The following is a 16,520-nucleotide window of genomic DNA, read 5'->3' as shown; positions in this document are numbered from 1 at the left end:
AAGTAAAGCTCTCACTGTTTGCAGATGACATGATACTGTACATAGAAAACCCTAAATATAGTATCAGAAAATTACTAGAACTAATCAGTGAATCTAGCAAAGTTGCAAGATACAAAATCAATACACAGAAATCACTTGCATTTCTATATACCAACAATGAAAAATCAGAAAGAGAAATTAAGGAATCAATCCCATTCACCATTGCAACAAAACGAATTAAATATCTAGGAATAAACTTACCTAAGGAGACAAAGGAACTGTACACAGAAAATTATAAGAAACTAATGAAAGAAATGGAGAGATATTCCATGTTCCTGGGTAGGAAGAATCAATATTGTGAAAATCACTATACTACCAAACACAATCTACAAATTCAATGTGATCCCTATCAAATTACCAATGGCATTTTCCACAGAAATAGAAGAAAATATTTCACAATTCATATGGAAACCCAAAAAACCCCAAATAGCCAAAGCAGTCTTGAGAAAGAAAGATGGAGCTGGAGGAATCACCCTTCTGGACTTCAGGTTATACTACAAAGCTACAGTCATCAAGACAGTATGGTACTGGTACAAAAACAGAAATATAGACTGATGGAACAAGAGAGAAAGCCCAGAAATAAATCCATGCACCTATAGGTACCTTATTTTTGACAAAGGAGGCAAGAATATACAATGGGGCAAAGACAGCCTCTTCAGTAAATGGTGCTGGGAAAACTGAACAGCTACATGTACAAGAATGAAATTAGAACAGTTACTAACACCATACACAAAGATAAACTTAATTTAAGACCAGAAACTATAAAACCTAGAGGAAACATAGGCAGAACACTCGATGACATAAATCAAAGCAAGATCCTTTATGATCCACCTCTTAGAGCAATGGAAATTAAAAAAAAAAAAAGTAAACAATGGGACCTGATTAAGTTTAAAAGCTTTTGCACAGCAAAGGAAACTATAAGCAAGGTGAAAAGACAACCCTCAGAATGGGAGAAAATAATAGCAAACGAAACAACTGACAAAGGATTAATTTCCAAAATATACAAGCAGCTCATACAACTCAATGGCAGAAAAACAATCCAATTAAAAAGTGGGAAAAAGACTGAAATAGACATTTCTTCAAAGAAGACATATAGATGGCTAACAAACACATGAAAAGATGCTCAACGTCGCTCATTATTAGAGAAATGCAAATCAAAACTACAATGAGAGATCATCTCACACCAGTCAGAATGGCTGTCATCAAAAAGTCTACAAGCAGTAAATGCTGGAGAGGGTGTGGAGAAAAGGGAACACTGTTGCACTGTTGATGGGAATGTAAACTGATACAGCCACTATGGAAAACGGTATGCAGAGTCCTTTAAAAACTAGGAATAAAACCACCATATGACCCAGCAATCCCACTCCAAAGCATATACCCTGAGGGAACCAAAATAGAAACAGACACAAGTATCCCATTGTTCATTGCAGCACTATTTACAGTAGCTAGAGCATGGAAGCAACCTAGATGTCCATCAACAGACAGATGGATACAGTTGTACATATACACAATAGAATATTACTCAGCCATAAAAAGGAACACATTTGAGTCAGTTCTGATGAGGTGGATGAACCTAGAACCTATTGTACAGAGTGAAGTGAGTCAGAAAGAGAAAGATAAATATCGTATTCTAACACACATAATTGTACTGAAGAACTTATTTATGGGGCAGCAGTGGAGAAATAGACAAAGAGAATAGACTCATGGACTTGGGGAGAGGGGAGGAGAGGGTGAGATGTATGGAAAGAGTGACATGGAAACTTACATTACCATATGTAAAATAGATAGCCAACGGGAATTTGCTGTATGGCTCAGGAAACTCAAACAGGGGCTCTGTATCAACCTAGAGGGGTGGGGTGGGGAGGGAGATGGAACAGAGGTTCTAAAGGGAGGGGATATATATATGCCTATGACTGATTAATGTTGAAGTTTGACAGAAAACAGCAAAATTCTATAAAGCAATTATCCTTCAATAAAAAATAAATGAAAAAAAAAGAATTAGAGCAGAAATAAATAAAATTGAAAAGTGGAAATCAGTAGAGAAAATTGGCAAAAATAAAAGTGATTCTTTGAAAAGACAAATTGATAAACTCCTTGCCAGACTATGAAAAAAAGAGAGAGGATGGAAATTAATAATATCAGAATGAAAGAGGAGAAGAAAAGCATGAAAGAGGGTATATCACTCTAGTTCCTATGAACATTAGAAGGATAATAAAGAAGTATTATGAACAACTCTATGACCACAAATTTAATCACCTCTTTGAGCAGAACATATTAATAATGTTGAAGGAGAGAAAAGTTGGAGGACTGACAAAACTTGACTTCATAACTTCCTATAGAGTGACAGTAATCAAGACAGTGTACTATTGGCAAAAGAATAGACAAATAGGTGGGTGGAACATGATGGAGAATCCAGAAATAGACCCCTATAAATATAGTCATTGATCTTTAACAAAAGAGCAAAGGCAATACAATGAAATACAATCTCTTCAACAAATAATGCTGGGACAACTGGGCATGCACATGGAAAAAAAAAAAAATCTAGAACATACAAAAACTACCTCAAAATGGATAATAGACCTACATATAAACACACTATAAAATCCTAAAACATAACAAGAGAAAACCTGGGTAACTTTGGGTGTGGTAATGACTTTTTACATACAATACCAAAGGCACCATTTATGAAAGAATTAAAGAATAAGTTGGACTTCATGTAAAAGTAAAAACTTCTGTACTATTATAAACAATGTCAAGTGAATACAAAAACAGTCCACAGACTGGGAGAAAATATTTGCCAAAGACATATCTGATAAAAGACTATTACCCAAAATATACAAAGAACTCTTAAAACTTAAGAAAAAGAAAACAAAACCCACAATTAGAAAACGTGCCAAAGACCTTAACAATTAACCTCACCACTGCCATACACATGGCAAACAAGCATATGAGAAGATGCTCCACCTTATAAGTCATCAGGGAAATGCAAATTAAAACAATGATGCCTGGAAAAGGAAATGGGAACCTACTCCAGTATCCTTGCCTGCAGAATTCCATGGACAGAGGAGCCTAACTGCTACAGTTCATGGGGTCCCAAAGAGTCAGACATGACTTAGTGACTAAACAATGACATATAATAAGATGAGGTTTTCATCATTGGGGAAATGATGTTTTAACAATCAGTTATCTTCTCTCAAAAAAAAAAAAAAGCATACCTAGACGTTACAAAGAAATATGAGACAATGGTATTTAGCAGCTCTAATTATGAAATATATGAGAGGCAAACACAGAAAGGAGAAAGGCTTTACTGAGCAGGACATGGAGCCCTGGAAGACATGAAGACAGTAAGCCAGCACATACAAAGATTTAAATCACCTATGGCATGGCAGAAGGTGCCAAAAAGATGTAATAGACAACTGGCAGAAAATCACTACGCCTATGAATAAATATGTCATTTAAGAACAGAATGCTATGACACATTCGAAGCAGTTGGGGGAATAGGTAGTGCATACCAACAGGTGTGTCATGCTCAAAGAACTCGAATAAGGAAAACATATTAAGTTCTTAACCCCATTAGCCAGAAAATTTACAAATTTATAACACATCTTGACTCTCAGATGGATTAAAATCTAACCTGGTTAATATGCCATACCTGTGGAAAACAGGAGGCTGTTGATCATTACATGTATAGATGCGTCTCCTCTGGTTTGAGGTGACAATGTGGCATGACCTGCCCACTCTATAAACGTGTGTTCCAATTCTAGATCTAGGAGTTTCATCCCACTTGAATCAATATATAAGGATAAATAATGTTTATTGCAAAGTTGTTTTAATTATGACACAAATTGATGAAATTGTGATTATTCAATACAGTATTGTCCAGTTAGTAGAAAGATGAAATTCTATGTATGCGCCTATGGAGTATTGTCCATACACAATATATTAAGTGAAATATGTGATTTGCAGAAGAAAAAAACAAACAGTGAAATGCCACTACACAGCTATGAGAATGGGTAAAATCTGAAACATTGACAGCCCAGAATGCTAGAGAGGATTGGCCAGCACAAACTCACAATCATTGCTGCTGGAAATACAAAATGGTACAACCACTTTGGAAGCCAGTTTGATGGGCTCTTACAAAACTAAATATATCCTTGTCATTTGTTGGTTTTGTTTAGTCGCCCAGTTGTGTCCAACTCTTTGCGACCCAATGAACTGCAGTATGCCAGGCTTCCTTGTCCTTCATGGTCTCCCAGAGCTTGCTCAAACTCATGTCCACTGAGTCGGTGATGCCATCCAACCATCTCATCCTGTCGTCCCCTTCTCCAGCATTCAATCTTTCCCAGCATCAGGGTCTTTTTCAATGAGTCAGCTCTAGCAATTGTCCTTGGTATTTACCCAAAGGGGTTGAAAAGTTATACACATAAAAACCTGTAACTGGATGCTTGTGGCAGCTCTATTCATAATTTCCAAAGTTCGGAAGCAACCAAGATATCTTTCAGTATGTGACAGATAAATAAATTGTGGCATATATAGACACTGGAATATTATTTAGCAGCAAAAAGAAATGAGCTATCAAGCCAAGAAAACGAACTTAAATGCAAATTACTAGGTGAAGAAGCCAATCTAAAAAGGCTATACACTGTGCGATTCCAACTACATGACATTTTCGAAGAGATCTCTAGTCTTCAGAATGTTCAAACTACCGCATAATTGTTCTCACGTCACACGCTAGCAAAATAATGCTCAAAATTCTCCAAGCCAGGCTTCAACAGTACGTGAACCATGAATTTCAAGATGTTCAAGCTGGCTTTAGAAAAGGCAGAGGAACCAGAGATCAAATTGCCAACATCTGTTGGATCATTGAAAAAGCAAGAGAGTTCCAGAAAAACATCTACTTCTACTTTATTGACTACGCCAAAGCCTTTGACTGTGTGGATCACAACAAACTGTGGAAAATTCTTCAAGAGATGGGAATACCAGACCATCTGACCTGCCTCCTGAGAAATCTGTATGCAGGTCAAGAAGCAACAGTTAGAAGTGGACATGGAACAACAGACTGGTTCCAAATTGGGAAAGGAGATTTGCATATTGTCAAGGCTGTATATTGTCACCTTGCTTATTTAACTTATATGCAGAGTGCATCATGCAAAATGCCAGGCTGGAAGAAGCACAAGCTGGAATCAGGGTTGCTGGGAGAAATATCAATAACCTCAGATATGCAGATGACACCACCCTTATGGCAGAAAGCGAAGGAGAACTAAGGAGCCTCTTGATGAAAGTGAAAGAGGAGAGTGAAAAAGTTGGCTTAAAACTCAGCATTCAGAAAACCAAGATCATGGTATCCAGTCCCATCACTTCATGGCAAATAGATGCGGAAACAATGAAAACAGTAAGAGACTTTATTTGGGGGGGTGGGGCTCCAAAATCACTGCAGATGGTGACTGCAGCCATGAAATTAAAAGACGCTTGCTCCTTGGAAGAAAAGCTATGATCAACGTAGACAGCATATTAAAAAGCAGACACTACTTTGCCAACAAAGGTTCATCTATTCAAAGATACGGTTTTTCCAGTAGTCATGTGCAGATGTGAGAGTTGGACTATAAAGAAAGCTGAGCACTGAAGAACTGATGCTTTTGAACTGTGGTGTTGGAGAAGACTCTTGAGAGTCCCTTGGACTGCAAGGAGATCCAATCAGTCTATCCTAAAGGAAATCAGTCCTGAATATTCATTGGAAGGACTGATGCTGAAGCTGAAGCTGCAATACTTTGGCTACCTGATGCAGAGAACTGACTCGCTAGAAAAAACCCTGATGCTGGGCAAGATTGAAGGCAGGAGGAGCAGGGTCGACAGAGAATGAGATGGTTGGATGGCATCACTGACTCGATGGACATGAGTTTGAGTAAGCTCCGTGAGCTGGTGATGGACAGGGAAGACTGGCGTGCTGCAGTCAATGGGGTTGCAAAGAGCCAGACACAACTGAGCGACTGAATTGAACTGATAGGACATTCTGGAACGGGCAAAACTATGGAGACAGCAAAAAAGAAGAGTAGTTGCCAGGAGTTGGGGTAAGGGTGATGGAGGAGGGATGAAGAGACAGAACACAGACTATTTTTAAAATAGTGAAAATACTTTGTACAATATTGCAATGATGTATACATTCGTCCAAACCCATAAATGTACAACAATGTCAACCATAATGTAAACTAGGAGTTGGGTGACAATGACATGATAGTGTGTGTTCATCAGCTGTGACAAATGTCCTACTCTGGTGGCAGATGTTGATAATGGGGGAGGCTATGTATATGTCGGGGGAGGGAATATGTGGGAAATCTTTACCTTTCTCTCAGTTTTTTTGTGAACCTAAAATTGCTCTAAAAAGATTTTTTTAAGGGCACTACTTGATTTCACAGTACTTATATTTTCCAATAAAATAACAGAAAATATTACCTATGAGGACCTAGTAACTCTATTATGTTTTCATTATAATCAATGTCCTTGGGTTTCTTTACTTTAAAAATAATCTATAGTAACACTTTTTTTCTACTGAAAAGTTCTAGGATTTTAATGTGTATACAGATATATGAAAACCCCACCAAAATCAGAACACAAAACAGACCATCCCTAAAAGCTCCCTCATACCATCCGTTGATAGTCACGCCCTCACCTCACCTCAAACCCCTGGCAAACACTAATTTGTTTTCTACCCCTATAACCTGATCTTTTTTCAAGAATTTTTTCAAGAAACTTTTCAAGAATTTTTTCCAAATTAATGAAAAGTGAAAGCATTAGTAGCTCAGTCGTGTCTGACTCTTTGCAACCCCATGGACTGTAGCCTGCCAGGCTCCTCTGTCCATGGGGATTCTCCAGGAAACAACACTGGAGTGGGTAGCCATTCCCTTCTCCAGGGGATCTTCCAAGGAATCTTCCTAGGGATTGAACCCGGGTCTCCTGCATTGCAAGAAGCTAAATTAATGGAATTATACAATATGTAACTTTTGAAATTGGGTTTTCTCACTCAGCACAGTGTATTTAAGATTGATCCAAGTTGTGGGTACCAATAGTTTGTTCCTTTTTATCGTTGTATATTATTCTATGGTATGGATCAATTCACCCCTTGATAAGCTTTGGAGTGGGGTCCAAATTTTGACTATCACAAGTAAAAATGCTGTGAACATTCATGTACATGTTTTTGTGTAAACCAAGTTTTTATTTCTTTAGGCTATGTACCTAGGAGTGGAATTGCTGGGGCTCAAATATGTATTTGTAACTTCATAAGCAATTACCAAACCATTTTCCATTCCCATCAGAAATGTATGAGAGTTTCAGTTGCTTCAAATACTTGTCAGCACTAGGCATTGACAGAACTTTTTCATTTTAATTGTTCAAAAAAGTATGTAAATAATTGTATCTATTCGTGTTTTTAATTTGCATTTCTCTAATGTTTTATGATACTGTCTTTTCACATTTTTATTTGCCATCCTTATACCCTCTTTGTGAAATGTCTATTCAAGTCCTTTACTTTTTTTTAAGTTGTGTTGTTCTCTTATCATTGAATTTGAGAGTGCTTTACATATTCTGGATACAAGTCATTTGTTGGGTGTGTAGTTTTCAAATATATCCCCCTAGTCCATATCTTGGCTCTTCATTCTCATGACAGTATCTTTGGAAGAACAAAAGGTTTTACATTTATGAAGTCTAATTTATCAATTTTTTTACATAGATCATCTATTTGGTGCCATTCCTAAGAACTCTTGGCCTAACCCCAGATCACAAGGATTTAGCTTATGCTTTTCATTTAGACCTATGATCCATTTTGAGTTAATCTTTATGTAAGGTATGAACTTTATATCAAGGTTTATTTCTTTTCCTGTCGATGACCAACCGGTCCAACACACGTTAGTGGAAATATCTTCCCTCCACTGAACTGTGTTTACATTTTTATCAAAGATCAAATGACTATGTTTGTATGAGTCAGTTTCTGGACTTTCTATTTTGTTCTATTGATCTCTATGTCTTGATCTTCTGTTTGGGTTTCCTTTAACTAAAAACAGACAAATTTGTCATGTGTCATGAGCAAAGAGGGTGGGAGGAAAAGCAGTTCCCTGTGTACCCAAGAACTGTGAATAATTAATTTCTCCCGTCGTCTATTTCCTGCCACTTCCTCACTTAGGTATCACAGAAACTGAGGTCAACCAGCTAGTCTCATGGGATAGCAAACTGATGAAACCAAATGTCTTCTTCCTGAAAGGTTTTCTTCACTCCCAGTGTTTTTTCTGGTCATGTCAACTGAAAAATAGGCCAGCGTCGTACGACTTTGAGCAGAGGCAATAGAGTAGTACTTAAGTACTATTACTTTCCCTGACTTAAGGGAAAGTTTCAGGTGAAAATATAACTCTGTTTACCAGGTAGAGAAATATGAACATGGAAATACCTTACTATTTAACTTGAAAATAAAATATCATCCAAGTCATAGTGAGAGTTTTATTATGTCGACAGCTGATCTCTGTTCAAAATAAGTTTCTGGATTGCCTTTCAACACTGGGCCTTTTGAATGAGAAAGATTCAGAATGACATCCATAGGCCTAGACAGTTTCCTTTTCTTTCCTCTAGCCCAATCTGGGATCACTGAGTATATACTATTTTGTAACAGGTCATCATTGCTGTTTTATGCATCTCAAAGTTATTTTATTTATTAGAATGGTCACTTTAGCATTTAATGCAACAAAATATTCACCACTAGGTATTAAGGGTCAGTTATGTCTTAGGTACCAGGCTACCCATATGACACAGAACAGAGTCCCTGCCTTGCTGTTCATTATTGCGAGCTTCCTAACAGCTTAAACAATTATCTCTATTTGGTCCTCTGAACTGTCATGTTTGAGTCACCCCAGGATTAAAAGAACTCTTTGAAAGAATAAGTCAGAATTTGTAACCTTGGTGAACTTTAACAAATTTGTATATTTAACATTGATTTGGATCAAGCCAACCCTTTCACTTTTGGGTATGAAAATTCTGGCCACTAAGGCTAAATCTGTAAGCAAACAGCTTTGCTGGTGAACCAGGTGACATGATCCTCCCAGGGCTTCTCATATCGATGGTTTAGAGTTTGAATACCTTGTTAAACTGCCTGTAAAGGATGACTTCTTGGTCCTCACACCCGAAATTGAGCCAACACTGGTTTACATGTTCATTCTTGCATTTGATGTGAGTCATGGGAAACGAGGATATTTGTTTCCTGAAGAAGGAGGAGAATATGAGTCTGCAGTGAATCCCTCTCAGTGACACAGCACAATGCCTCAGGTAGTCTGTTGTTCAATAAATATTTGCTGATCCCATATCCAATTAGCCAGAGATCTCTATCAACGAAAAAAAGCTTGCCTTTGCCAACCTCTCAGTGTCTGTGTTTGGGGATCTGCCCTGTATTTCAGAACCTTTGCCCGTAAGGAACCATATCACAAAGCAGGGAACTGGCTGTGTTTATATAACGCCCTATTTCCTGGGTACAGCATCCAGTCTAATAAGTCACCCTTTACGTGTTCCTTCTTCTTCCTTGCCGGCGTCCAGCCCCGGTGGATCCAGGGAATTCGAAGCGGGGACGGCGTCGGCGAGGATCAGGAAACAACTGCTTAATTAAACGTTAATTAAGGATATAAAGAGTAATAGAATAAGGATAGCTCAGTAGGAAAATTCAGTGAAGAAAAGAAGCTGAAATAAGGAGAGCTCAGTGAGGAAATTCAGTGGAGAAAAGAGGCTGAATAATTCAGCCAGAAGGTGAGAGAAAGAACGACATGGGGAGACCAAGTTTCGGTGAACAAGGCCCGCACTTTATTTTCCAAAGTAGTTTTTATACCTTAAGTTATGCATAGAGGATAATGGGGGAAGGGGTAGAGTCATGCAGCAAGCCAGGCTTTCTTCCTGCAAACTTATCATATGCAAAAGCTTAGGTGATTTGCATCATCTTCTGGCCCGGAGGCCTGTTAATATTTTAAGACCCTTTCTTCAGAAAACTTATTTTTCTCTAAAGGTGATTGGTCAGGAGCCACCCTCCAAAAGCATTAGATAAAGTTGCATTCCTACAGAGCAAAGGTGTGGTGGGCTATAACAAGAAAAAGAATTAACTCAAGGGTCCCAGGTTACAAACATTAAAGCTACTACTTACACCAATTATATTAATCAATACACTGCCAGGGACACAGCAGGTAAGGGATATGGAAACTTAGCAGCAAACATTGGCCCGACAAGTGAAAATCCCTTCACCAATACAATTTCTAATCAATCTTTTAACTACTCAAAGGAATCTGTGTTTAGACAGTTTAGAACATCTCCTGCCTCTCACAGTTGGGAGGCTCTGAACAATCACATGTGGCCGGAAAAACCTATTCAGGCAGGCTAGAGGATTTCCAAAGGAGTTTGTAGGTTGAAACACTGTCACACGCAGGAATTATTAACTGGAGCTGTAAGCTAACTCTTTTTTCAGAGAGAGGTAGTGGGGGACAGCCCCCTGTAAAGTCTGAGGTGTAGGTGAAAGCACAAAGCAGAAAGTAGGCAGACTCTGGTTTTGGGGGTAGATGCTCGAGAATTTCCAGGGAGATTCCTGAAGCTTGATCCCGCCTTTGCGTATGCCAAGCCTCCTTCCTCATGACCTTTGCCACGGGAGGAGTTCCTCACGCTGGCTCCCGGCAGTGATAGAATTCCAGTTGAGCTATTCCAGATCCTGAAAGATTATGCTGTGAAAGTGCTGCACTCAATATGCAATATGCACTCAATATGCAATACGCCGGCTCCTGGCACTTCCTAGCTTCTCACTTGGCCCTGTTCATTGCTTTCACTGCTCACTCCAGGCCAGTGTCACTGGACCCTAGCATGAGAGAAGAATGCTACTTTCAGCTGTCTGATCAGCTGTAGGACTGAGCAATCGCAGTAGGTAGGACCACCTCAAGCACAAAAGAATGAAAGTTTGTGCATCTGATGACGGGCATCTGGAGGAACCTTAGACTAGAAGGAAAGGCCCCACCATTGGAAAGGGACGCCCATGTTAATGCTTACAGTGAAGCAGCAGAAAGGAAAAGAGCAAAAACACCCAGGAAAAGCAGGACAACCTTGGTGAAGTTGAAAATGAATTGGAAAGAGAACTCAGAATCGCAAGCAGCTCAGAGGGAGAGGCTCTTGTTCCTCCTATGAAAAACCGATAGTTTGGAACAACTAGCCAGCAGTAAGAGAAGGCAAAGGAAGAAGATTCAGAAATATTTGGGAGCATTTGCTATCAAAAGCAGGAGATTTAAAATTACAAATAGAAGAAAATGAAAAATCGAGGGAGTATTGAGGAGTGCTGGCTTTACCAGATGTATTAATATTAATATATCGGTGTACAGGTTCCCGCTCAGGGCTTCCCAGGTGGCCCTATGGTAAAGAACCTACCTGCCAATACAGGAGACTAAGAGACAACCGTTCCATCCCTGGGTTGGGAAGATCCCCTGGAGGAGGGCATGGCAACCCACTCCAGTATTCATGCCTGGAGAATCCCATGGACAGAGGAATCTGGTGGGCTACAGTCCATGGGGTCTCAAAGAGTTGGACCCTACTGAATTGACTTAGCATGCACGCACACACACACAGATTCCCAGAGGTGAGCTGTAGAAGCTGGACAGAACACTGGGATTAGTGAGGTGGGTGGAGCACCTGGCGAGCAGCCTGAGCTCTGATGTGGCTTTCAGATGATGCCAAGTTCAGGAAATATATGCAAATGATGTGGTTACAGAACATAGAGTGGCCCAGGCGTCCAGCATGGCTGCTGAGCACTTAGAGACAGCGCTCAGAGGTGGGTTTGGGCAGACACTCGCCTTTGGAACATTGCTCCGAATAGAGCTGAGCTCCCCGAAGCACTGTATTTTCTTTAGATCATCCAATAGCTGACTCTGGTGTTTACCAAGTTCAGAGAGCAAGCCATTTTTTTTTTTTTTTTTCTGTAATAAAACTAGCCTCAGCCAGCCAGGTTGGGAATTTGCTGCCTGAGCTGTTTTCCAATACGGATTTGCTGGCAAAACCAGATGTGAGTGTTTCCTCAACTCCTGAGGGGCCTGTTTGCACTGACTTTATTTTTACTGCTAGCTTTCTGGGGGGAAGGCCAGCAGGTGAGCAGGAGGATTCTTGTCCTGCCGTTCCTGGGTATGCTTGTGCGTGTGTGTGTCTCTGTGCTTGTGTCTGTGTGTGTCCACACCTGTGTGTGTGTGTTTCCACTTGCGAATTGTTGTGTCCTGATCACTTGTCTTAGACATAATAATGGTGCCGCTGGTTGTTTGGCAGTTTCCTATTTGTTTATTGTAAGGAAGGTAGATTCATTTGCAGGATTTTCTGGGTGGGAGAGCAAGGAAACTATTTACTGTCAATAGGATTAGAACAAGGAGATATAAGATACCGAGCTCACAGAGGCATCTAGTATCAGGATAAGAGCATAAACAGGTGGGAAGAAGCCACCTACAGGCATTTCTATCTTGAATGGAACCTTTGAGTATTTGAGTGGAAAATACAACTTGGAAAATTGCCCTTCGGTCAAAGCATCTGTCAGTAGAGCTGAATAGAGTAAAATTAGGTTGGACTCGAGTTCAATTTCATCAACTCTCCTTCTTCAATTCTTTTCTGATTTTTATTTCCCAAAGATAAAAGACGGATGCTCACAATTTGGAAATAAGAACTTGAATGAAGAATTGAGAGGGTAAGTCTCTGATCCACACACACATTTCCAGAGAAACTCAGCCCGAAAGCCACACAACAAGCACGGTCTCCAATGACAGACAAACTGAGACGCTGCTGTTCTGCTCAGGATTGACCAGGAAGCCGTGAAATCCCGGATGGAAGGAGACTTAGAAGATTGCCTGCTGAATAAGGTAAGGACAAATACCAGTCTCTTCCACATGCTCTCTCCCACTCCTCCTACCCCACCAACCTGGATGCAGAAAGGATTTCAGGCTGATTCCAAAGACATAGAAAATGCCCCAAGACCATCACCCATAAGAGTATTCAGGGATTTACCATATTTCAGTCCTGTCTTTGAGATTCCAGTGCAAGAGGTACCTTGGGTATATAATGTGGAACAAAGAGTTACAACTTGGCTGGAACTCTGGCTCCCCACTGATGCCTGGGTGCATACAGGTATGCTAAATCACTTCAGTGGGGTCTCTGTGACCCCATGGACTATAGCCCTCCAGGTTCCTCTGTCCATGGGATTCTCTAGGCAAGAATACTGGAGTGGGTTGCCGAGCCCTCCTCCAGGGGATCTTCCCAATCCAGGGATGGAACCCTTGTCTCTTAGTCTCCTGTATTGGCAGGCAGGTTCTTTACCACTAGCGCCACCTGGGAAGCCTGATGTCTGGGTGGTCATGAGCAAAGCACTTAACCTGTCTAAGCCTCAGTTTTTTCTCTGTAAAATGGGAGTGATCACAGGATCTTAGTGGGGGTCTTTGAAAAAGAGTGAATAAGACAGCTTTTTGAAAACTGTAAAACTGCTAAATTAAAATATAAAGGTGATGGAGAGGGAAACCTGGTATGCTACAGTCCATGGGGTCGCAAAATCAGACACAACTGAGTGACTGAACTAATTGACTATATTTTTAGTACACATGGATGAAGAACCAATTAATTTCTTCTTTGTAGAGTCATAGGCTCTTAGGATATTAGAACTTGAAGGAACCATAAATATTATCTAATTTAAGCCTTTCTGTTTACAGATGAAGCTGCTAAGACAGCACCACCCTTGAAACTAAAACATTAAGAGTTAGAGATTAGTCTAGTGTTTTCATGCCTTTATAAGTTAACAAAGTAGAATTCATTATTATAGTGATAAATCAAGTTGATTTCTTAGCCAAATCCATTAAGAGAGATAAATAGGGAAAAAACTTATGATAATAAAAATTATAGCAAACAAAGTGATTTCTCCCTTTGGAGAAAGTGTGTAACCTGGCATTTCCCCATGGTCCTGTGTGTTCTGAAAGAAAAAAGTTCAAATATTTTAGCCTGGCATTCAAATAATACTTATCTTTCTACCTGCTTCCCTGCATCTTCAATCACAGAAATTCTAAACAAAAGCTCTCTGTTGACTCCAGCCTGTGCATGCGTTTTCTTTGGCCCACAGAGAATTTTTCAGATTTTTCAATTTTGTTACGAGCATTTCCAAATAGTGAGATTTTGCATACAAAGTCAGACTTCCTTTCTCTCTGGAATAATAATAACAATAAATCAAACTATCTGTGGCATCACTTTTCCAGTCAGTGCAATGCAGGTGTTGAAACCAGGTCCTGGTTTTTTGCCTGGCAGCCATGGCCTGGAGTTGAGCGTCTGTCCTGCTGGAGGCTGTGGCGCTGCTGAGCCTGACAGTCCCCCTCCCCAGCCCTCCCTCTCCCGGGTGTGCCCACTATTCTGCCCCTACGGGTGGTTGGGTCTGACAGTCCTGTCCTAGAAGAACTGTGGCCCGAAAAGGTCTCGGGCTGAAGCTCTCCCTCCACCACTCAGGGAGACATCCCCCTCTTCTTCATTTTTCTGGCTCATACTCATCCTTCAAACTCAGCTCTGAGTCCACCTTCTCATGAAAGATTACAACACAAAACATTTGTGCCTTTCTATGACTTCCCATCATAATCATCACTGATAATATTTATTTGGCCATCAATTGTATCTTAGCTCCTGACACCTTTCCTTTTGTTATCTTGGTGGTGACTTAGCTATATCATTGTATTCTGTAGAAGTTTCCAGAAGGAAGAACAGTGCCTTGGATATCTTTATTCCCTCTTGACATTCACATAGGACCATTGCATGCATGTGGTTAGAAGTATCTTCAGGCCTCATTGAAGATAATGCGAGATGAGTGTTTAAGGTGCTGGCAGGTTGAGGCCCTACTGTGTGTCATGTAAGCAACAACCGTATGATCCATGCACAGAAAGGAGCAGAGGCTCATGTGAATTCAACGTGTCCAAAGTCACAGAGTTAATGAAGGTGCTGAGGTTTCAACCTACTCTGTTATGCACCAAACTACGTTTCCTCTGCTAAACCCTCTATATCACCATAAACACACACAGCCCAAAACACAGATCTGGATGTGGCCTGCTCAGTGCGAGAGACGTTTTGTGTTTGGGTGTCTTTAAGGGTGGCCCTGTCTCACCTGCAGATTTTGCACATAAGCCCAAAGCTAAAAGGAGGAAGTTCCCCATGCAGACAGGCAAATGTTTAACATCGCAAGTGCTACACAGAGATTTGAACAGGGTGCTGGAGGGGAAGAGAGCACTGTGAGCTCTGATAGGAGAGGTCTTCCGCAGAGTGAAGACAAAGCCTTAGCAGCACATGCTAAATGAGTCGAGTTTTAACAAGCAGAGAGGACTTCCAGCGCAGGGAACCCCATTCAAGCAGTCAGCATGGGTTTCATTCCCAGTCGCCTTGTCCTTGGGGAGGCAGAGTGGTGCAGTGGTTGTGAACAAGGACACTGTCTGGGTGTGGATTCCTGTGACTTGCCAACTCCCAGACCTTGGGTAAATTACTTACACTTTCTGAACTTGTTTTCTCCTCTGTAAAATGAGGATTACCAGAGCATCCACCTTAAAGGATTATCCAGAGGCTCTAAGGATCTGTATGTGTGTTTGTTAGTCACTCAGTTGTGTCCAACTCTGTGACTCCATGGACTCGGGCCCACCAGACTCCTTTGTCTGTGGGACTTCCCAGACAAGAATACTGGAGTAGGTTGCCAATTCCTCCTCCAGGGGACCTTCCTGACCCAGGGATCGAACCTGGGTCTCTTGCATTGCAGGCGGATTCTTTACATCTGAGCCACCAGGGAAGCCTCAAAGGAGCTAAGCCTTATAAAGTATCTTTTACACTGCAGTGCCTCACCAGCCTCGCCTCTGCAGGGCTGCTGTTACTATAGCTTCTGCTATATATATGAATTGCAGATATCCTGTGGGGTCCAAGCATTTGGGGCATGGAAGAATTAGTCTAAAAAGATAGGGAATGTAATGTCTTATCTGTATGGATCACTGAATTTAAGTTTCCAGTCCTTTAAATTGTTAACCGCTGAAAGATAGAAACAGTGTCTGTCCCATGACCACCACTTTTTTTTTTGAGGGGGAGGGGTTATTCTGAGAGTTCGTTGTGGCACACAGGCTTCTCCAGTTGTGGCACATGAGTTTCATCGCCCTGAAACTTATGGGATCTTAGTTTCCTGACCAGGGATTGAACCCACATTCACTGCATCGGAAGGCAGATTCTTAACCACTGGACCACCAGGGGAGTCCCACACCACCACTTTTTAAAACTGATTATTGGAGTTAAGGCAATTCCAGAATTTAAAGTCTGACTTCCTGTTGTTTAGAAAGCCGTTCTCAGCCTTTTCCCCCGATGGCACTCCTTGTGGACGACATTTGCACGGGCCACTTGCTCATGGGTGTGGCCAGCCCCGTGTGGCATTCCTGTCACGCTATTTCTAACACCCCTGCCTC

The 16,520-nt window shown here is 40.8% G+C and overlaps 1 protein-coding gene across 7 annotated transcripts in view; it reads left to right on the top strand.

Moving 5' to 3' along the window:
* The first annotated feature begins 11,803 nt into the window (after positions 1–11,803).
* The window catches only part of MAB21L3 (mab-21-like 3 (C. elegans)), a 28,675-nt gene continuing 23,958 nt past the window's right edge, over positions 11,804–16,520 (top strand). The window contains exons 1-3 of one of the 7 annotated variants that reach the window (XM_010830735.1): positions 11,804–11,860; positions 12,699–12,754; positions 12,863–12,926. In XM_010830735.1, coding sequence (XP_010829037.1) covers positions 12,891–12,926 — 36 coding nt within the window. In that variant the 5' untranslated portion in view covers positions 11,804–11,860; positions 12,699–12,754; positions 12,863–12,890. The other 6 variants (XM_010830734.1, XM_010830733.1, XM_010830732.1 and 3 more) reach the window with 6 other exon arrangements.

Source organism: Bison bison, unplaced genomic scaffold, assembly GCF_000754665.1.
Source record: "Bison bison bison isolate TAMUID 2011002044 unplaced genomic scaffold, Bison_UMD1.0 scf7180017864519, whole genome shotgun sequence".
Lineage (NCBI taxonomy): Eukaryota > Metazoa > Chordata > Mammalia > Artiodactyla > Bovidae > Bison > Bison bison.
This window is presented reverse-complemented; position numbering and strand designations above follow the sequence as displayed.